The 23383-nt window shown below is 38.5% G+C and overlaps 3 protein-coding genes across 4 annotated transcripts in view; 2 read left to right on the forward strand and 1 right to left on the reverse strand.

The window, feature by feature from the left end:
* cap2 (cyclase associated actin cytoskeleton regulatory protein 2) overlaps nucleotides 1–12604 on the forward strand; it is a 26585-nt gene extending 13981 nt beyond the window's left edge. For both annotated transcript variants that reach the window (XM_038724612.1, XM_038724613.1), the window contains 9 exons: nucleotides 1674–1817; nucleotides 2542–2627; nucleotides 6190–6295; nucleotides 9294–9471; nucleotides 9950–10113; nucleotides 10230–10353; nucleotides 10453–10535; nucleotides 10858–11001; nucleotides 11139–12604. In XM_038724612.1, coding sequence (XP_038580540.1) covers nucleotides 1674–1817; nucleotides 2542–2627; nucleotides 6190–6295; nucleotides 9294–9471; nucleotides 9950–10113; nucleotides 10230–10353; nucleotides 10453–10535; nucleotides 10858–11001; nucleotides 11139–11222 — 1113 coding nt within the window. In that variant the 3' untranslated portion in view covers nucleotides 11223–12604. The remainder of the gene's footprint in view (nucleotides 1–1673; nucleotides 1818–2541; nucleotides 2628–6189; nucleotides 6296–9293; nucleotides 9472–9949; nucleotides 10114–10229; nucleotides 10354–10452; nucleotides 10536–10857; nucleotides 11002–11138) is intronic.
* LOC119907059 (aurora kinase A and ninein-interacting protein) lies at nucleotides 12524–14988 on the reverse strand. The gene is made up of 4 exons (XM_038724614.1): nucleotides 14820–14988; nucleotides 14441–14542; nucleotides 14139–14295; nucleotides 12524–13984 (listed from the first exon to the last, which is right to left on the reverse strand). Exons 2-4 carry the CDS (start codon nucleotides 14531–14533, stop codon nucleotides 12936–12938), a joined length of 1299 nt encoding a protein of 432 aa, XP_038580542.1. The 5' UTR covers nucleotides 14534–14542; nucleotides 14820–14988; the 3' UTR covers nucleotides 12524–12935.
* Nucleotides 14989–15167: 179 nt separating this feature from the next.
* On the forward strand, nucleotides 15168–22208 carry vps28 (VPS28 subunit of ESCRT-I). The gene is made up of 10 exons (XM_038724615.1): nucleotides 15168–15229; nucleotides 16587–16650; nucleotides 16759–16787; nucleotides 17075–17112; nucleotides 17215–17304; nucleotides 17412–17517; nucleotides 19194–19295; nucleotides 19644–19697; nucleotides 19780–19871; nucleotides 21104–22208. The coding sequence occupies exons 2-10, from the start codon at nucleotides 16611–16613 to the stop codon at nucleotides 21222–21224; spliced, it is 672 nt and encodes a 223-aa protein (XP_038580543.1). The 5' UTR covers nucleotides 15168–15229; nucleotides 16587–16610; the 3' UTR covers nucleotides 21225–22208.
* The last annotated feature ends 1175 nt before the right edge of the window (nucleotides 22209–23383 follow it).

Raw genomic sequence — 23383 nt, forward strand, 5'->3', positions numbered from 1 at the left:
TCTTAGGATTGAAGCTGTTTTTGTTGGCAAATTGATGAAGGGTCTTACATGGAAAATTGACTCTGCCCTCTGTTCTGGCTCGATGCCAACATGCAAATTTGCCAGAATATTTACGGGGCACATTGCACTTGCGAATACAGCTAAAGGTTGAATAAGTCTTCTTTGCACCATCCTACTTCTTCTCTCACTCCGTCCCAGCCCATATGTCTGTCTCCCTCATCACTGTGCAGCATGATTGAGTGAGGGGAGGTCCACACTCTGACTTAAGACTCATAGAATACATGTCATGCTTCCAGTGGGAGACATGATGAGGTTGTTGTTGTTCTGTAATGTAGAGAGGGCCAGACACTTGCAATCATTTGTTGGAGAATGTGCCCTTTATTAATTTTCACATAAATACTAGAGCTAAAACGATCACTTGATTGATCGATTTGTCGTATCTTCAACTTTTTTGATAACAAGTTTATTTTTAAAGCCATTCATGCTGTTTCCAGCTTCTCAAATGTGCGTATTTAATGCTTTTCTTTGTTGCCTTTGATAGTAAACTGAATATTTTAGGGCTTCTGGTCATACATTTAAAGATGTATACTGGATTTATGAATCCATGATTGGCAGTTTTCATAATTTTGTAGACAAAAAAACTAATCTTTTAATTGAAAAAATAATTGGCAGAATAATCAATAATGAAAATAATAGTTATTTGCAGCAAAAGTAGAGAAAATTGTAACTTGGTGTACAGATAAATACTGAAATCTGAAAGAATAAACTGAATAAAGAGGGAGAAAGGTGATCAACTAATGTTTTTTTTGTGATTCATGAATTGGTTTAACTCAAATCATCAGTATATTCCTACTCAGCAAACAGTCAGTATGGTAAGGTATATGTTTTGGACAGGGGGAGATATTTTGCATCAAAGCTGCTCGCATACAGATATTAGCTGGATTTATTGAGAAGCTGGAAGGCAGAGAAAGGAGCATCTATCTTAGTTTATGGAGATCATGTGTATGTGATTGGGGAAAGAATTTGTTTGAAAAAAGAAAGTGTTTTTGTGTGTGCTCACTGTAGATCAGAACAAGAAAGCTGCAGCAGTAATTCAGCAATGAAACATTGTGTTCCTGAATCTATGCGTGTGTGCAGGCGCATGATAGGTAAACTGTAAACACTGGAGGAGCGGTATGCCTTACAAGGCCAGAGGAATCTCCCCATGAACCGAGGAATGTTTGTAGGGAGGGGAGCTGAGAGCCGGGAGACGAGCGATGCTGTAGCTGAGATGTAGAAGTTCCAATGGAAAAAGGCCCTGGCTAGTAAAACTAGTAGCTGTCCTAGAGTCTAGTTTAGGAATTACTGACTGGAGGCAGGCTGGCTATGGGTGGGCAGGGGAACAATGCTGGGATTGTAAAATCCAGTGTCTGAAGCATGTCTGAGAGAATTCTGTTTGTAAAAGAGGCTGTCATGTTTTACTAAGGAGGTTATCCAATATGGTTGTTTAGATATGGGGGTTTTTGTAATTTGATTTTAATGTTAAAAGTTGTAAAGTTGTTCACAGGTCTCCCACCGTAATCTCCTAAGAGCCTCCTCTTTCATCTTCATGCTTTCTCCTCTCACACTGAAATCTCCTGCATCCTTGCATTGTCCTGCTGTCCTGTCCTAATTCCTTCTTCCTTCTTCTGCAGATGGAGTTTCGTGACCTGCTGAAGCCAATTTCAGATCACATCCAGGAGATCCAGAGCTTCCGAGAGCGAAACCGCGGCAGCAGCCTCTTCAACCACCTGTCGGCCGTCAGCGAGAGCATCCCTGCTCTAGGCTGGGTGGCTGTGGTGAGGAAGAACACAAATATGCACTTGCACAAACACACATGTATATAGGAAAACACACATAAGAAGATGTAAATCAGCCTATAGAAACCTAAGAAAAGCACACATACACGTGTATAAAATGATAACACAATGCCACCGACGATAATTATGTTTAACATTTAAAGTAAATATCAAAGTATAACCATGTTTGGAGTTTCATCTTTTGAACAATTTCAACTTGGAAGCAAAGACAATCTAAAAGTAAAGCTAACCACTTCTGGAAAATGCTGATGAGAAAACCTTAAATGCAATTATACAGAAATTCAAAGTAAACACATAAAAACTAAAACTATGTTGTATATAGACAGAAAAGTATGAATAAACTCAACCTACCATGTTTTTCTTCCCCTAACAACACATCAGTCTCTGTTTCCCATCAAAACAAAATCTCTTCTTCTGACTTTAGGAGTGATTATCATTTAGATTAAGATCAAAGCTCTTCCAGTTGAGAAGTAAAATATCTGGAGCTGCTTCTTATCAGCCAGTGTTTGTTGCTGTCAGGAGGGCAGTTTTCCCCACAGGACTTATCAAACATGTCACTATGTGCTCTTCTGCTTTTTACTCTCAAATGAAGACAAATCTGCTGATCGTCTTTCTTCACTTTCCCAAAGGTCTGTTAAAGAAAGCTTGGACCTCACAGCGCTGACAGTGAGAGTGTTTTCTAATGAACTTTCGTCTCTCGCAGAGTCAGAAGCCTGGTCCGTATGTGAAGGAGATGAATGATGCTGCCACCTTCTACACCAACAGAGTGCTGAAGGACTACAAGGACACGTACGTTCAGTGCCGTTATTATCCTGTTTTTGTGGTACTAGCCTATATTCTGTCAAAACAAACAGTGATTTTATGCTGTCAAACTGTGATTTTACATGTTTTAGAAAATCATAAATAACTTACATTACTGCTAACAATTTTCAATCATATAGAGTTTCAGATTTTAAAAAAATCAGTTCCAGGTAGCCTTTGCTTCCAATAATTTCCAAGCTTCCAATAAATTGTATATAATATGAAAGTGAATATGCAGACTATTAAAACTTGCTTGCGTTGTGTAATTCATCACAGTGAACATTAAGTTTGCATTCTTTTATGGTAATGTAGGTGAATTAGAGTGAAATGGATAGTTTTCAGTGCATTGCCTCATCGCAATGATGTTACTTTGACAAAAAATAGGGCAGACTTAATCACTTCACTGTGATAAATTGGGTATTGTTATAATATTACAACATTACAAACATATAATAAACATGTAATAATATTTTTATATTCTACGTACAGTGAACAATTGCACAATTTATAATGAATATTCTGCAGATTCCTTCCTATTCCTTTTAAATACTGTAATTTTTTAAATCATACCTTTTACGTAAATTACTATTTTATATTTATGTTGTTATGATTCCTGACTTTTGCAGTACATTTATTTCTTTTCTCTAACTATGTTCATTGTTATGCACCAAAACACCAAGTCAAATTCCTTGTATGTGAAAACCTACTTCGCAATAAACCAATTTCAGATTCTGACTCTCACACAAAGCTATTTAAATAGCGGCAACAATGAAGAAAAAAGTCAAAAAAGTAATGCCTGCACACTGACTCTAATTCACAAAATATTTATAAATAGACAACTTTTCGATTCAATTAAGATCTTTGTCAGGTCAAAAACATTAAACATTAAACATGAACGTAATGCGGATTGCACAACTAAAGCAAGAATCTGCCAATAGATTTTCATATGATCGGACATTAATGGAAAGCCGTTACTGCCTGTAACAGTAGGAATAATACATTGAACACAACATCGTGGTTTGCCAAATGGTTAGTTGTGAGTGTCACTATGCTATGAATTCTGTAAATGTAAGAACTATGCTTCTCTTGTTGCCTTTAGGGTTGGGCGATATGGCCAAAAATGTTATCAAGATAAAACATTTCATATCATTCGATATAGATTATTATTGCAATAAATGTCAAATCATGATTTCTTTCAAGTTCAAAGGCTAATTTTTGCTCCTGAGTTAAAGCTGAAGAGACCAGGGATCTCATTTATAAACGGTGCATACATACAAAACGGCTGGAAACGTGCGTACGCCACTTCCCAGGCAATGGTTGTGATCTACAAAAAACATACTTGACGGGAAAATGTGCGTCCTGTAAGTAAACTCTGAACCATGCGTACGCACATAAAGAGGAAAAATGAGAAACGGCGACTCACATGGCAGAAGGATGAAACTGTTTGAAATGAATAGGCCTACTACTGTGTAAAATATATCGAAATATCACCTCTGAGTATTGAAGCCTTTCTGAATAAAAAACACCGGTTTGATTGACTTTCCCTGAAGTGCGCAATAAAAAAACATAATTTAAGATCATTTGCGTTTCATTTACAAAAAGAACCATGACTGAGGATAAATAACACAATTGGAGATATCTGTTTCTGCAAAAGAACACCTCAAATATGTTGGACAGTTTAATCAGGAGTCATATTAATTAATAGGCCTACAAGTAGGCCTATTAATTAATTTGAGGACAAATTATATTTAAATTGATGCCGTTTTCAATGTGTCAGTCGAGCAAATACGAGAACATAGTTTCATGTTTCTGCCCCTTCCTGCAGATCATTATCTGCAGGAAGGTGCACAAGCGTTGCATGAAAGTGCGTTTTTTACCCACCAAACACCATGCTTCAGCTTCACTAAAAGGAACATGAGTGTCACACTGAGTTAAATCTCGTTTTGTAGCTTCTTTGTCAGAATTTGCCTCGTTTTCTTCCTGCAGTCAGGACGTATTAATATTAATGAGGGGAGTTTCACTGACCATTTATAGGCAACTATGGGTGTTTGAAGGGTCGGCCATGGAGCTCCCTCACATGCGCCACATTTCAAGTTGATTGTGATTTATAAAGGGAACTTGCTTACAAGTGTGTTTACCCCCCGTAATCTAACAGAAACAAACACAGGTCATGCAAATAGCCGGTAATACAGGAGCACTAGGAGTATTTGATGGCTCTCTTATAAAGATAAACTTTTTTTATCTTTCATTTATTAATGTGTAGGCCTATATCATAATGTATTCTCTTGAAAATTCTTTATTGTTAAATGTGTGTTGAATATAAACTCCTCTTAGGAATTTCACCATTCAATATGAATTTATCTGAGAATATTCTTAAAGAAGGAAATCTATTCATGATTGGTCCTTGGCGACATCGTCATCCAAAATCCTGTTTGCAGCACAGCAAAGTGTGGTAAATCAGCACTAAGGCTGACACTTAAGATTTAGTCCTACACTTCACTCAAATTAGGACTATGATGCTTGATAACTAACTTTTAAGCACAGCTTTGAGACAAGAATTTCTTTACTCTTAAGTCAGTTCTTAGCAATGTTCTTATGAGTAATTCTGAGAAGCTTGATAAATACGGGCGCTCATATTTATCAAGCTTCTCAGAATTACTCAAGAGTTGGCTTAAGAGTATAAAAATTCTTGGCTCAAAGCTGTGCTTAAAAGTTAGTTATCAAGCAACCTAGTCCTACTTTAATTGCGCCGGCTTTTTTCAAGAATGCTTCTCTTGGATTACAAGGGGTGTTGTTGGGAAGACAGTGTGTGGACCTGTAAGTGCCATAATTGCGTCCATGACAGTTCGGCCTATAAAAGGTTGCGATGTCCTCAAATCTTCAGCATTGCATTTCTGCATTTGTCCTGTGATGAAGAAACGGAGCGTCATCACCACCAACCGATACTGTGAAATTAACTGCACATTGTTAAATAATTCAGAAACATTCTTCCTCTTCTGAAAGATTTGCACATGTGTGATTCTTAGCTTTAAGACATTTGATACCTTATTTTTATACTTAAGTTTGAAAGTAGGAGTAAATTTAATGAATTCTCAGCACTTAAGACTAAAATGGCACCTTGAGAAGCTTGATAAATACCAGCCCAGATGGTTAATTGTGATTTTAAACTTTTCTTTATGGTCAAACACTTGCTGCCAAACAGTGGATCACTTAATCTGAGGATGAACATTCAAAACAATTACGATAAAATCTTTTTTTAACAAATGTGCATGAGTAAAATTTGGTGAAATCTTTTTTCAGTCCCTTTTCCTCAACAAAATAAATATCTTAATAGAAATATTAAGTGCTACTTCATATGTGATTCAAATGAATTAAATCAAACATTTATTGACTGATTGATTGACTGACATTACTGCTTCAGTCCATCCTCATGTCCACTTCTTCCCTTTGCTGCTACCCACTTTACTGTTAACCTCATCTTTCTCTTTGTTTGCATATCGTATCTTTGCCTCCCACTCTCACTAACCTTCCACCTTCCCTTTTCTCCCAGCGACAGACGTCATGTAGACTGGGTGCGTTCCTACCTGTCAATCTGGACCGAGATGCAGTCTTTCATTAAACAGCATCACACTACAGGACTGGTGTGGAGCAAGATTGTGAGTACTTCTACATATATACTGTAAATTATTTTTGGAGTATTAGTATTACATATACATCATCCTCTGAATGTTGACAATACACATGTCTGAAAACAATTAGTTTATTAGCTTGTTTATTATCTTAGCTGTGTTTTCATTTAGTCCTCCATTCGCAGGCCTTGATATTTTTATATCAGAGCTCAAATTAACTCCTGTTTTCTGCGCACACTTCCATTTTTAGTTATGGAGCAGTCGTTACATAAACCACTGCAGAGGGCATGAATGAATGAATGAGCTTCTCTCCAGTGGTTCTCCATAGAGTTCACAAAGCCTCTGTCACTCCCACACACACTTCTGTTTATGGATGTCTGCTCTGGGACTCCTCGGGCACACACACTCACTAGATCCCAGAGATTATGATGGCTCGAAACCAAATCCTTCAACACACACTTGACCCTTTTTCTCGTTTCTAGAAGGGTTTCTCAGTCTCATTATTCCCTGAAGGAAAGCTGACTGAGGCTTCTCTATGTGTTGGCATCTAATACCCACACAAACACAAAAAAGTTGTTTTTCTTGAAGGAATAGTTTTGAAATTACACTTATTCACTTTTATTTTATTTTGCACTTCCTGAGAGTTAGATGAGAAGATCAATACCACTCTCTGTACTGTTAACACAAAGCTTTCAACGAGGAGACATTTAGCGTAGCCTAGCATAAAGGAAATAGGTGGAAACAGCTATGGCTCTGTCCAAAGGTACCAAATATGGCTACCAGCACATGTCACTAATTATCATGTTACATCTTATTTATTTAATTCATACAAAAAAAAGTGTAATTGTTTTTGAATTTATGAGGGATTATGTGCTGATAGCATAGACTGTATATAGGTGTATTTTAGCCTTTTCTAGTCTGTCTTTACGGTAGGCTAAGTTTCGATAACCACCTGCTAGCTGTAGCTTCATATTTGCCATACATACATGAGAGTGGCATCAATCTTCTCAACTAACTCTTTAAATTAAATACAAGTGAATAGGCGTATGCCTAAAATGTTTAACTGTTTCTTTAACATCAGATAATTAGCTTAAAACCTCAGGTGAGGCTAATGCTCAACAACTGTGCCTGCATGTGTTTTCACCATGCAGAAACTTGAGAGTTTGCAGTGGCCGTGTGTCAGCTGTTGTCCCTGCTGTCAGACGACAGAGCTGAAGTGTGTGTGTGTGTACAAGGCCGGGAATGTCTGGTACTAACAGGTGGTCCTCAGGGTTTACTTGAATGGGGGTTTTCTTCATAGAGGAACCCCGACAAAGAGTCTGTGTACACACACTGCCTGCGCCGTAACCTAAACTGCAGGGCTGGTCCCCCTTCAACACAGCTGTCATCTGCTGCTCAGATAGGGGTTTAGTGACAGGCCTATACTCTGACATGCACAGGCCGACAAATGGAGGTGGCTTTACACTCACACACACACACATGCACACAAAACCAGTCATATTAGTGCTTCAGATCAGGCTCATGGCAAAAAGGAATTTAATATTTTATAAAAACATGACGATGACGATGATGAAGATGTGCTCCTGTAGGCAATTTGTGGGCCCGTCTGACCAGTTAAGGACATTCTGGAGAAAACTAGGTTGACTTTTGATCAATCTAAAGCAGGGCTACAAATCATTCATCATTTTAATTATGGATTCATCTGAAAATAATTCAATTCAACTCAATTAATCGATTAATTGTTTGGCCCAGAAAATGGTATCACAACTTCATAAATCCCTAGGTGAAGCCTTCAAATGGCTTGTTTTATCCAACCAACAGGTCCAAAACCCAAATATATTCACTTTATGTATTCGATTATCAAGATGGTTGCCAATTAATCTTCTGTCAGTCGAATGATTGATTAACTGCTTTAATTTCAATTCAGTTCACTCTGGCTTTATTGGCATGAATGTAAAACAACAATATTGCCAAAGCTACAAATAAATTACAAAAGAACAATTCATTTTTAGACAGTAAAAGTGTGTGTGTGTGTGTGTGTGTGTGTGTGTGTGTGTGTGTCTGATGGTTACTCTTGTTTGAAGATTTAATATGAAATTCATCTCAGAGGTACCAAAACTGACCAAACACCCAGCCTGTTTGCGTAGACAGACACAAACTGGCTCCAATCGAGTGGTATGCGCAGAGCTGTAACAGGTCAGCATTGTTCAGCGATGATATTCACGACACATGTGCCTCGTGTCAAAGTAAGTCAAGTAGTCTCAGCTATACTCAGAAGCGCGTAAAGTGACAGTTCAACCCTTGTGATAGGTGTGTGTGTCTGTCTCTGGTAGCTGTGCTAGGTCTTCAGACAGCGAGTGTGTATGTGTGTGTCTACTTCTCCTCACTGCAGTAGTCAATTATGGCTGTGCACTTATACACTCTTCTGCTCATCAGTTTAAGAAAAGTTGTTATTCATTTAATATAGACATATCAGGGTGGACTGACGATAACCAGAGCACTAATTACAGGACCTCATTAGCCTGATTACAAACTTATACTCACCGACACCGTGTTCAAAGCCACAGAACTTTATTTAAAATTGTAGTGGAGAACAAACTTTCTAATGAGACTAAATATGTGTGTGAATTGTACTGTAAACATCATATAGCTCCAATAAAGAGCTGGAACAGAAAATACATGTGGTTCTGACAGACAGAGAGAAATAAGATGGCTTTACAGTAACAACCTTAAAGCTACTTAAGGACATAAAAGTGTTTTCCCATCAACTAAGTAAAAGATGGTTTCATCTACATGTACTTGTATTACATGTACAGTACATCCAAAGCACCGTCAGTAACTGGTAAAAAGACATGAAGTATTGCCACCAAGCTTGTATTTCTTGTATAATACATCCCCTGCTGGCGAGACTTGTTACTACAGCTGTTACCTACAAAACACCTGGGACCGCTGTGTCGTCTCTCATGTAAAAAAAGGCTAAATGAGATGTTGCTAGCTAACATTTCACTTTCTCCATCCACCCCAGGGTCCTATTGCTCCTCCTTCCCTCTTTGACTCCCCCAGCGCTCCCTGCCCCCCACCTCCCCCTCCGGGCCCACCTCCGGTCTTCACCGATGATGACTCCCAGCCTCAGACGGGCAGTGTGACGCCCCAGCATTCACTGCTGTTTGCCCAGCTTAACCAGGGCATGGAGATCACTAAAGGTTTGTTTGCTCAAGGGCCTGCATGTTGTTGAGGAAAGTCAGAAGTGGTAGTAATGGCAAAAATGGATTCCTGCTTTGCACTCTCACTGAAATATAGACACTGTTACAATAATTTGTCAACATGAAATGCAAAGAGAAAAGTTCAAGAAAGGGTATACAATATGCACGCACACAGGGTCATACTGTACCTATCACTGATGACACAGAGATTATGTCTTTGGTGACATTTCTGTGAATTTTTGTGGTTTTAATTACACGAGTAGGAGTTTAGGCTCATTCAAAACATTTATGAGATTAAATATCTTGACTGTTTTTATGCAAAAAAAACAAGTTAGACCATAGTGTAGGGAGAATTTAGAGAAAATGAAATTAAACAGTTTGGTTGGTATTTCAGGTGGGTGGGGTAGTGCTGAGGGAATTAAGACTCATGACTTCAGCATGTCTGAAAACTTTCTCCCTTCATGTTTTCCATCTGTAGGTCTCAGGCATGTATCAGATGACCAGAAGACCCATAAGAACCCCAATCTACGCTCGCAAGCAACACCGACCAACACAAAGTCCACCGGGGCTGTAAACTTGCCCAGAGCAGCCGTCCAGAAAAGACCTCCTCTGCTGGAGCTGGAAGGGAAGAAATGGAGGGTGGTATGTAAAATGGTTACTGTCTCTTTAAGGGACTGTTCCCAAAGGAAGACACTGTTTTCCTTTTTACCACCGAGTCAGCTGATGTCACAGGTAATCGATTGAATCTGTTGTTGCAGGAAAACTTTGAGCAGAAACACGACCTACTGATTGAGGAGACGGAGCTGAAACAAGTGGTCTACGTCTTCAACTGTAACAACTCCACCTTGCAGATTAAGGGCAAAATTAACTCCATCATCCTGGGTGAGCTGCAGACTGAAAATATTGCTTTGTGAGTCAATTCATGAATTCTGAGTATGATTTTCTTTATTTTATTGTGCTATTTTTATTGACCCTCTCCAGATAACTGTAAGAAGCTGGGTTTGGTTTTTGAGAACGTTGTTGGGATTGTGGAGATCATCAACTCCAAGGCAATTCAGTTACAGGTGAGGAAAACATTTACAGAAAGGTTATGCGTTGGCTTCAAAAGACACACAATATTTGAAATTTAAGGTCAGCACAGCAGATCTTAAAGCATTTAGGCTATTGAAGTAACAGCACTACTTGCTACATCTCTCTCATGGCTGCCATTCTACATTTTAATACTGGTATGCTCATTTAGGTGTCAGGTCAGGTGTTATCCTGTGTTAAAACTGTGTTAAAACATCATTGGAATCAATTCATGTTTATTTTATTTTTTATATCTTAAAGTGCAAACTGTGCCACACATGCACTTCCTCTCAGTAATTGCAAGACTTCACTCTATAGGTGTTGGGAAAAGTTCCCACCATTTCCATCAACAAGACAGAGGGCTGCCAGGTCTACCTGAGTAAAGACTCCCTCGACTGTGACATCGTCAGTGCCAAGAGCTCTGAGATGAACATCCTGATACCACAAGGAGATGACGAATATGTGAGTGTCTGAGATAAGGGACAAGGAGAGGGTCGCCTCTGCCTGCTGGGCTCTGAACATGTGTTAATCCCGCATTTTCCTGAATCTTTCAAGTGTGCAGTTCTTGTTTGACAATTATCTTCTTGGGTTTCCCACAGCGGGAGTTTCCAGTGCCGGAGCAGTTCAAGACTGTTTGGGATGGCTCCAAACTGGTGACGGAGCCCACTGAGATTGCAGGCTGATCAGTGCTTCATCGTCTTCACCACTGGCACACCAATCATCACCGATGGTTTTAAAACAAAATAATCTCTCCGTCCCAGTGCTTTTATTGGGTTTCAGTGAAAAAAATAATAATAAAAATCCCTTTTCAGAGAAAAGGGATTTTCATAGGCAGGCACCGCATTGGATTGGCTTTTGGTTCCTGCTCATTGTTGCTGTATTTCATGTCTCTCTAGCACTTTCAAACATTTGATTATGAGGAACCAGTGAGTAGGTTGATAATCCCTCTCTACAAAGTACATCCCTACAGAATAAATACATATCTCAGGTTTAAGTCCCTCAAACCCATTTGTATTTACCTTTTCTTACATTTCTGTGCCATAGCAATAAAGGCATTTATGTAAGAATATGTAACTGGTAGCAATCTTACAAGGTCTTCTCATTACATTTTCTGGATTAGCAATATTATAACTGTAATCTCCATTCATTGTTGTGATTCACTGTATTTGAGTTGACGCACAATTTAGACCACAGTAGGGTTTTGAAAAAATATCAATTTACGATTATTTTGACACATTTTCGATATGAACATATTGAAATGAATAAGGTCTGGTTTTTGCGGAGATCTGTACCAAACAAAGATGTTTTCGTAAATCTGCAGAATATGATGTGTAGTCCGGACATCTCACGAGCACGACAATTTAATTTAAAATGGTATTTTGACAACAAAACAAGAATTGCGCCTCCTGCAATTTGAAAATTGCAGTAGGCCATGTTGCAATTTTGATAAACTTTCGATTAATTGTTCAGCCCTAAGAAGTAGCACATTATTTTACAGAAAAGGCTAACGATCACACAATATGCACATACAACATTTAGTGGCCAAGCAGACAAGAATAACTTGGGAATTAAGTGTAGGACTTCTTGGTATATTTTCAATCTGATGAAGTGTATCTTAGTTACCTCTTTATATGTGTATCAAGCATGATAGTCATGTAGTACCGTTTCACTTAGTGAGTGAATTTATGCAGCATTGTTAACTATATTTTGCAATAACAGCAGATGTCACATTCTGGCTAATGCAAAACACTATATGTAAAGTGTAATCAGTAAGCCCAGATGGATGTAATATCATGTGTTCAGCAGGAGACATTAAATCAACTTAATTATTAACTAAATACGTGGCTACCAATTACTCTGCATAGTTAGAAATCAAGCTTTCACACTTAAGCACTTCCGTCTCTATATGACTTTGTACATCCGTCTGTTTTGTAGGATGTAGCACATGGCACCATCATAAGGGAGAAGATAGTGAACACTACTAAAGCTTTTAAAACATTTTAATTCACATGAAAACAATTTGATGTAACTGTGTATTGTTTTTCAAATAAAATCCAAACCCTCAGTTCTCGCTTGTTTGTGTTTTTGCAAAAGAGAGCATCGCATTTCAGCATGACAGATCAAAACAGGAAGAAAATATGATTATAACCCCCCCCGGAAAATACAAGATCTACAGATGAAGAAAGTCAAGAAGATAGTCACAAAAAAAATCTATTATTTTTTGTTTTAAAGTAGCTAAAAGTAAATCAGTCAATATGGAAACAAACAAACAAACAAGTGGTTTCACTTTTATAACTGCTCTGGCAGCATGGAAAAAAAATCATTTAAAAAGCAGGGATCAATTATTCACATCCAGACTAGAATAGCATAAGACTCATGAGTTTCAAAGGCTCCTTTCAGTGTTTGATCACCATATTTCCCTGAGAGTCTTGAGTAAAGAGCATCTCGTCTTCCTCGTCCTCCTCCACCAGAGATTTATAAGCACTACTTCTTACAACCCCAGTGCTTATGTTACTCTGATCTTTGAATGGACTCCTGGCTTGCAGACCTCTGTGTGCTATCACCCTGAAGCCTTCAGAGTCCTGGGTGAACAACATAGCCAGACTGTCCTCGTCGAAAGCTCTGCACGACTGCTGTGCTGACAGTTTTTTAAGGGGAGAGCTACTCTGTTTTGTCCACTTGAACTGCGAGTCAGGGCTCTCTTCTTTATCTGCCTTTTTCCACAGGTGCACTGGAATATGTTTTCGAGGTGATGCGGTTTTTGGTTCTGCCCATTTATGATTTGAAAGAGGTTCAATATGAGACAGAGTTGAGTGCTTGCTTGGGGACTTGGACGACAAAAACCTGCTGTTTTCTTTCTCATCATCCAACTGAGAAGAATGAAATTGTTTAAGGGATTTTTGAGTCGACGTTCTTACTTCGATATCCGTCAGAATACCAAAGGCCTCCTCACTTTGTAGACTGTTAAGGAAACTTGGTTCAGAGTCACTAAAGTTCTTGGCTGTGTTGTTTTTCTGATTAGTCGGGTAAAATTCACTTTCAAAATATTGGCTACAGGAGAGCAATGGGTCTTGACTCCAAGCCTGTGGAATAGGTTGACTGTCGCCTGGTACTGAGGAGGTGGCAGTGAGCCTCCTCTTACACTGTGGTGGATTAATCTCCTCAAACTCCTCTTCTTTAAATTCACAGTCCATGTTCTGGGAAGTTGTGTTGCTGGCTGCCTGCTCCTGCCACACTGCTGCTTCAGGCTCGGGCACATTTTCACTTTGCCATTCAGCCTCAGAGTTATACAAGTTAAACATTTCAAGGTCTACTTCACGTCTTCGTTTTGTCCCCGATGCTACAGGTGTGGGTGCAGTTAGGGAAGATGTGGACGAGGTAGATGATGAAGAAGGCAGCACTGGATCCATGTTTGGTACTTCAGAAGAAGACATCTTATTGAGAACTTTTGGCAGAAGTATAAAAAAAAAAATCATGTTAACAAAAATGAATGGAAGGTGTCAACTTACACTATCAAGCAAGTGGACAGTGTACTGCAGCTTTATCAGACTGAATCAGCTGAAGATGATAATAATTCTAAGAAACTCTTTGTAACTTACCTCTGCGCTGTGTGGTGAAGAAGGTTGATATAGAGCTCTGTTTGGTCTTTGGTATTTCCAGTTTGGTCTGAGTGAAGTTGAGTGCCACAGCCAAACTGTATCCCCCACCTCCAGTGAAGGGATTTAGCAGTTTAGAAATGGGACGAGTGAGTCGTTTCTAAAACACAAGGTTCAGAATAAAATTTTATCCTACTAAGAAACTTAAATGGAATAACAGAGTAAGAGGCTACTAATCTGATTAGGTTGCTTTCTACTAGTGTGTGTCATCTGCCAGTTAGGAAGTAGTACGTTTCCCCAATTACCTGTTTAGCTTTTCCTTTTAGTTGCACAGTGTCCAGCCAAACACCACATTCCTCTTGAGCAGATGTCTGCAGTGCTGGTTTGGAGGTCTTCATGGTGGTGATCTGCAATACATTAAATAAAACTATTGTTTGAGTAGGGTAAACTAGATATTCATTTCAAAAAGGTTATTTGTCTTACATTAACGTTTGTTGTTTTTATGTTACAATCAGCTTGGTACTACTGCCATTTTCCATTTACTTTCGGTATTATTAATGCACACAATAACTTTACCATAATTGTAAATTGACAGTTAAGTTAGCTAACAGCTAACGTCTCTGGTACGTTAGTATATAAGTCAACACGATATAACGCCAATGATCATATCGTATTTTAACTTACCTCATAAAATTGCACAGGGATGTTCTTAGCCTTCTTTGCGCTTACTGTATCGTAACTAACTTAACGTTATTAAATAGTCTTCTTGTTGAGAAATCGGTCCTCGTTGTCGTTGTTGTTGTATGTTTGAGTTTGGCGCGTCTGGCGCCTTGACGATGAGCTGCCTCTGATGTTTGACTGTGTAAAAACAACAACTTGTGGTTGAGCCTTTAGGTCCGTTCTTTACTGCAACAGCTCAATTAAAATGTCAGATAGAAATAGCCCATCTTTAAACTACGTATGTTTGATACGCCAGTAATAATCTTTAAAATTATTAATTTTTAGCGAGGCACGAAGGACACCTAATATTTGACGTTTGCTGGTCCTTGCAGAAGGGTGTGTTTACATTGACGTCACAGCAGTTTGCCGAAAGGGTGAGTAAAGTGTCTTTTAATTTCGTTGATTTAACACTGATACTGAACTATTGTTAACATGCTGCGGTCATCCTACCTGTTACTATAATACTTGTCACTCATATAAAGTTAAGTGTTTACAAACAACTGCCTGTATGGCCCAGTTCTAATAAATCATAAAGGAAGTGCACCGAGCTAGCCCGAAAGCTAACTTCGGGTTAGCTAGTTTGGAAAAACAAAATATTGAAGGCTGATGATCTGCTTTCTCCAGCAGGAAGGTTTTCATCTAATTCTTAGTGGATCAGCATGTTCTTTGACTGAACGTTAATGACACAAACAACACATTGAATCTCAGCGTAACAGCATTATTCTGTGGTGTTTATCAGTTAAAGTGTTAAACAACGAACAGCGGCATGTCGCCCATAAAGCTGGAAGTAAATAAAACTAAGGTTGAGAATTATCAGATTTATATGCCCCTGCTTAAAATGATAAATACACAATATGAGCCTGAGTGGGGAACGGTGTAACCGTTGATCCAGTTGAATTATATTACGTTGCAGTGCCATAAATCTCTCTCAACACTTGACTGGGTTTCCTTTAGGAAGTTGTTTAGCCGAGATGACATCTCCTTCTGATGCATCTCATCTGGCCTAAACAATAGTCACGCTTTTTACATATTTGGCATTTTCTAGAATTGCGCCAAAGCTATTCTTTCCTGGAGGTTGTTGTTTACTGCGTAAAAGTGTTTATTTGCCAGTGGAGGGTTGAGGAGGTGTGTCAGACACAAACCATAGTACCAAAAAGTAGATCTTCTAGGACTCGACCGATAAATCAGTGTGCCGATTTTATCAGCTGATATGAACTAATTGCAGATAAATCAGTATCAGTATACAGATGATAAATGACAATTCAAAAAGACACAGAAGACTGATCCTTTGATCTTGTTATGAGTGTTGTCTTTGAAGTAGTTTGTTCACCAGAGGGCACAGCAATATGCTGACATAATCAGCTGAACTTTTGTTTGAAGTGACTATTGACTATTTATAACAATAAATCAATAAATAATAAATAAATAATAAAGTGTATTTTAAAATTGCATTATGTCATGTTATGCCTTTTAATTCATTCTAAAATCCTTCAAGCACAGTTTTAGTTGTTACAATCCACTCCTTTATTAAGGGAGCTGCTCCTGTATTGGACACATGTCTATATATAAATAATAATTTGAGAGAAACACACCCATTAGTCAGGACAGTCCGAGCTATGAAAAACATAATTTAAGATATGACTTGAACAGATACAATTGTGGGGAAAAAAACTTGTATAGCGTTTTGTTAATTTGCAGTTCAGTTCAAATTGTAACATCAGTCCTTTTCAGATCAAGTTCTGATACATCAGCATCATGTTCCATGGGATACCCAGTACAGGAGGTGTAGGAGGAGGTAAGACATTAAAATAAATCTAATGTCTACGATTTTGGTATTTTGGTATTTCATGAATAAATGACCATTAATGTCACTCAAAGTATTTTGTTGTTTTTTTCCCCACAGCTCCTGCCAATAAACCTGAGTTATATGAGGTAAGCAACAACCTTTTTTTTGCTTTAATTAAGGATTGGCAAACAGAATTTTAAATCTTAAAAACATTAAAGAAACACAATCGTATATGGAATTATAACAATTATCTGGTTACTCATTTTTTCAAAGTGTTCACTGAAATTTACCTGAAAGAAAATCAAACCTACCTTTTTGTTGCTGTTACTTCTACCAGAAATGCTTCATTGAATCTAAATTAAAACCACCAGGAATATGTGATATTCTGCTTGTTAGCCGTGCAAGACCTTCATCACAAATCATGTCTTTTCAGGAAGTGAAATTATACAAAAATGCAAGAGAACGAGAGAAGTAAGTGTCATCTTTAATACCATTTACCAGCCTAATATGAACACAGAGGGATTCATAATGTAGCCAGTGTTTTAACACCTTATATTAACTCCGTTTCTGAAGGTACGATAACATGGCAGAGTTGTTTGCTGTTGTGAAGACCCTTCAGGCACTGGAGAAGGCTTACATCAAAGACTGTGTCACACCTAATGAGTGAGTTATACTTGAGTATATATTTTATGTTTAAAAGACTGACAAACTTACCACCTTTAACGTTTGATTGTATGTTTTCATTAATGTGCAGGAGTTGTCTGTTTCAGATACACTGCCTCCTGCTCCAGACTGTTGGTTCAGTATAAGGCTGCTTTCAAACAGGTGCAGGGCTGCGACGTGGGCTCCATTGATGATTTCTGCAGGAAGTACAGGGTGAGTTCTTGTTTAGAGATTATTTTATGACCCTTTTGGTTGTGAACATAATGGGCCGTGCAGTTGTTCTACCAGTCTTTAGATACAGTGAGGGAAAAAATTATTTGATCACCTGCTGATTTTGTATGTTTGATCATTTCTTTGTCAGTGGGCAGTCTATAATTTTAATGGTAGGTTTATCTGAACAGTGAGAGACAGAATAACAACAAAGAAATCCAGAAAATGCATGGCAAAAATAAATTGATTTGCATTTTAATAAGTGAAATAAGTATTTCATCCCCTCACAATCAGAAAGATTTCTGGCTCCCAGGTGTCTTTTATACGGGTAACGATCTGAGATTAGGAGCACACTCTTAAATGGAGTGCTCCTGTTACCTCTATAAAAGACACCTATCCCCAGAAGCAGTCAATCAATCAGTTTCCAAACTTTCCACTGTGGCCAGGACCAAAGAGCTGTCCAAGGATGTCAGGGACAATCTTGTAGACCTACACAAGGCTGTAATGGGCTATAAGGCCATCACCAAGCAGCTTGGTGAGAAGGAGACAACAGTTGGTGCGATTATTATTATTACGGTATTATTATTCGCAAATGGAAGAAACAAAAATCTACCTTGATCTGGGGCTCCATGTGAGATCTCACCTCGTGGAGTGAGGAATCAGCCCAGAACTATACTAGAGGATCTTGTCAATGATGGCAGCTGGGACCATAGTCAACAAGAAAACAATTTGTACCCCGTGAAGGACTTAAATCCTGCAGCACCCGCAAGGTCCCCCTGCTCGAGAAAACACATCTACAGGCCGGTCTGTAGTTTGCCAATGAACATCTGAATGATTCTGAGAAGAAATGGGTGGAAGTATTGTGGTCAGATGAGACTTTGGCATCAACTCAACTTGCCATGTTTGGAGGAAGAGGAGGAATGCCGCCTGTCACCCCAAGAACACCATCCCCACCATCAAACATGGAAGTGGAAACATTAAGCTTTAGGGATGTTTTTCTGCTAAGGGGACAGGACAACTTCACCGCATCAAAGGGACGATGGACAGGGCCTTGTACTGTCAAATCTTGGGTGAGAACCTCCTTCGCTCAGCCAGGGCATTGAAAATTGGTCGTGGATGGGTATTCCAGCATGACAATGACCCAAAACACACGGCCAAGGCAACAAAGGAATGGCTCACAAAGAAGCACATTAAGGTCCTGGAGTGGCCTCGCCAGTCTGCAGATCTTAATCCTATAAAAATTCTGTGGAGGGAGCTGAAGGTTCCAAACATCAGCCTCAAAACCATAATGGCTTCGAGAAGATCTTTATAGAGGAGTGGGACAAAATCCCTCCTGAGATGTGTGCAAACCTGGTGGCCAACTAAAAGAAACGTCTGACCTCTGTGATTGCCAAAAAGGGTTTTGCCACCAAGTACTAAGTCATGTTTTGCAGAGGGGTTGAATACTTATTTCGCTCATTAAAATGCAAATCAATTTATAAAATTTTTGACATGCATTTTTCTGGATTATATTTGTCATTCTGTCTCTCACAGATAAACCTACCATTACAATTATAGACTAATCATTTCTTTGTCAGTGGGCAAACGTACAACATCAGCAAGGGATCAAATAATTTTTTCCCTCACTGTATATTCTATTTCTGTTGTAAGCATGTGACTCTTCTCATTTTGTTCCTTAGCTCGACTGCCCACTTGCCATGGAAAGGATTAAGGAGGATCGGCCAATCACCATCAAGGATGACAAGGGCAACCTGAACCGCTGCATTGCAGATATAGTTTCTGTACGTCCTCTGTCCCCTCCATTATATTAAACAGGAAAAGCAAATGCAAGGCTTATTTTGGACGTGTGCCAGAATACAAATGGTGGCAGTAGAATTTTTTTATAAAATGATTTAGTGTGTTTAGTTCAAGCCATAAGTGGCTGAAGTGGCTTCACTTAATTTGGCTCATCCTCATGAAGCTCATAAAATTAGCCGATGAACTGTGTGATACTGGCAAAGACCGTGTTTCCTGTTTGTGTAAACAAAAAAAAAATCTGATTTCTTACTACTGACAGCCAAGGTTGGAAAATGTGTTATTTAATATTATTTAATATTGTCTAATTTTTTGTTGCCTTCTCTAACCTTCAGCTCTTCATCACCGTGATGGACAAACTGAGACTTGAAATCAGGGCCATGGATGAGGTACATTTAAAAAAGTGAAAAGGCCTGTCTTTAATATTGGACTCAAAACAACTGCTTAACTGATTGTTTTCCATCGATCCAGATCCAGCCAGACCTGAGAGAGCTAATGGAAACCATGAACAGAATGAGCAACATGCCTCCGGACTCAGAGGCTAAGGACAAAGTCAGCCTCTGGTTAGTTACACTGGGTCACCCAGTTTACAGTGTTTCTATCGTTAAGCCTCAATCCAGTTCAGTGCAGGATGCTAAGTACTCCTAAGTGACTATTTGTCAAGTCAAACATTGGGTCATGTCAGTGCTAAAACTTATACAATCCTGCTACCTTATTTCTTTATACATAATTTTAGGTTTATTAAAGGGTAGTCATGTCTAAATATATTGTTTTAAACCTGAGATGGATCTGAGATTGATAGTTTGCCTGTGTGACCCTTTCATGACACAGCCGAGCATCAAATAAAAAGTCATTTTTACATTCAGTGTTACTCACCAAAACGCATTATGTGTCTAACAAACATGTTTGGTGTGTTTCCTTCCTCATAAAACATTTGCAAGGCCAATCTTCCTTAAAAGTTTAAAACCTGCTTTGTTTGCATCCATCCAGCAGTCTTAAAGAATAAATAAAATGGCGACCATTTTGTAAAAACACTGCTCCGTATGGGGTAAGCCACAGTTGAAACAATGAAGCCGACCAAAGCCTGCATGGACGGTTCGATGTAGGCCCAAAAATGATGTCAAAACCCTGTGATATCCCGTTGCACATGAAAGATGTAACCGTATTGCTTAGATTGTAAACTCTGTGAATCTAAAACAACTATTTGACCGTCAGTGACACAGCGTTGGTGTTTGGTAGGTGAGCCCTGTAGACGGGCTGATTAAATAGTGACGATCCGAGTCAGACAATCACACTGAGCCAAGAAACTTTTTGTTGGTGCAGCTATGCAGCTACCAGAATCACGGTGTTTCTGCCGATGCTTCACGTCATTAAACCACAGTTATGCTGCGCGATCATGCACAATAGACACTGGTGCCAACAGGAAGTAGCCCTGTATTAGTATCTTAGTATCTTATTGGTCCAAAACTGGCTTTACTGCTCTCCATTCAGATCTCTGGGGTGGCTTTGTCCAGTAATATACAGTCTATGGTACCATTACTAGTGGTCAAAAATGCCACAGCGTACCTTTTTTCAGTATATTTATGTGTTACAAACACTGGCTTCTCTTTAGGTGCAACTGATAACTTTCCTTTGAATATTATTACGAAAATCAAAGTGGGACTTGACATTTCCTTAACTATATGTGTAAGTTAAACTACTTTTAGCATTATGTTACTAAACTGATCCATAGTAGTGCTTAACAGTTTCGTCATGACTGCCAATTACCTTGATTTACATTTTTTTTATTCCTCAGGTTGACCACCCTCAGCAGCATGTCAGCCTCAGACGAGTTGGATGATAATCAGGTGCGCCAGATGCTGTTTGATCTGGAGTCGGCCTACAATGCCTTCAATCGCTTCCTCCACTCTTCCTAAAGCATCATAAATTCTGACTCTAAAAACTCTTAAGTTAAAAATAGAAATACGCTCTCCTTATGGTTATTGGTAGAGAGTGGATTTACATCTGGACAGGGTTTCTGCCTCACAACCTCCCAATTATTTCCTGTCATTTGTTTCTTATGTCCTTTTTATTCATGTTCTATACTATTCAAACTTCACGGCCTTGTGTACTCCACTGTGTCTGGTACATTATGCTGCCTGCAGCCTTGCCCACCAGGCTCATCCTGCGCTGTGAGATCCTCCATTGGCCTGTTTTCTAGCCAAACTTGTGTGATAAATCCTTTAACATTGGCTGTTTATTCTGCCCTTGACAAAACATTTTACTTCTGACTTTGTACTGTAATACTGTAATACAAAGGTCTAATTTTCTACTTAGGTTTTTGCAGAGCACCAATAAATAAGCATGATAATTAGATTGGGCAAAGCCTGCACATGAAGAAAAGGTTACAAAACCCAAAGCCTTTGTATTATTGGAAAGATGAATATATATTTGCTTCGTTTTGGTACCCTAATTCTGTCCACTGCCTGTCACTTGGGGTCAGATTAGCATTTTTTGTTCTGTATACCATGTTTGTTCTTTTATGATACACATTTCTACTGTAGAATCCTGCAACAGTTTTTGTCGATAGAGTAGAAGAACTCGATAGAGTTTAAGATGTTTAGACTGCACTTCAAATTAATTGTATTGAAACTATGGTGGAAGGACTGATGTATGTACATTTTCTAGCCCTGTTTTCTGTTAACATACCTACTCTATATTTCCTTTAGAAGTGAGGGTTCGGCCACATTAAGTGGGCAAACTTGATCCTCCTTATTTATGCTTGCTAAATATGTTTTAACCGTCAAACAACATTAGGGAGAACATATTTATTCAGATTTATCATTGTAAATACTAGTTTTGATTTTTAAATAAGAGCATGTAACACCTTTTCAGAAATAAAGATAAAAATCTACCTCCAACTTAGTTTGCATTGTGTATTAATGTCTTAAGAAATGTAAAGAGGCAAAAGCCTACTTGCTGTACTGTTTATTCTTTCAAAGATTTGTGATTATTCTTTTTTTTATTAACTCTAACCATAAGGTTAGAGTCTAACCTCTAACCATAAGTTAGTAAAGGAGGTGTCGTGGGCCTATCAGCGAAACATTGAGGAAAGAGGCGCCCTCTTGATAACCCAGAAGATGCCATCACCCACTTGACCAACCCGCAGAGTCTAGGCAGTATGCCTTAAGTGTGCAATCTAAGGGATATTAACACATAGTCCTACATAACAGAGAATCTTATTGTTTTGACTTTGTGTTATGGTTTTATTTTTTCATCTGAATTGTTATCTTGCTACAGCACCAGTCTAATGTCTATTTAATTATATACCCAGGGACCCAGAGTTCAGTACTTCAGTACTACTATGCTGAAAAAATATTAATTAGGAGTGTGTATCATTTGAAAATCAATTGAAATCTTCAGTGCCAATATTATACACAAGTTTCAGTAACTACCAATCCAAGTTTTTTTGGATGTATTAAACCGCTGAAAGCCCACCGGCTCACCCTCTTGAGCTAGTTCTAAGCTGCTTTGATCACGAATACAAATATTTTTAACTTATGTCAGTATGGATATGCTGCACATTATTGGATTGAATAGATTCTGAACAATACTTTGTTTTGTGTAAATTGACCTCCAATTAATTAAGCCTAAGTAATTCACGCTGGTTTATATAAACAATTTGATAATAGCATATTTCCTGAGCAAGGGTTTAGCAGGAATGGAATTAAAGGCGTGTCCCATATGCCTATCTCTAGGAGAAATAATGATTAAATAAAATAAAAACCTGGGCTATTAAGTTTTAGGTATGTGTACAGACTGAAGGTTCAATACCCAAACCTAATCCTAACTGGCTACATGATTGTGTGTGTTATAATTTGATTAAGCAGGGCTACTGGGCACAATGTCAGCAGAAATAAACAAAGATAATATAAGGTCTTAAATATTGTTTTTTTGCACAGTGACAGGGCTATACAAATAACCTGATGAACACTGGACATGTTTTAATTACTTTAGTGGTGATTCCCACTTAAATATGCTATTATAGGGGTAATCCAACAGTTTAGATGGGCAACGTCCTTGCAATTGTTATTTT

The sequence above is a fragment of the Micropterus salmoides genome, unplaced genomic scaffold, assembly GCF_014851395.1.
Source record: "Micropterus salmoides isolate LMB-PRFRI ecotype aquatic unplaced genomic scaffold, ASM1485139v1 Ms_hic_scaffold_17, whole genome shotgun sequence".
Classification (NCBI taxonomy): domain Eukaryota; kingdom Metazoa; phylum Chordata; class Actinopteri; order Centrarchiformes; family Centrarchidae; genus Micropterus; species Micropterus salmoides.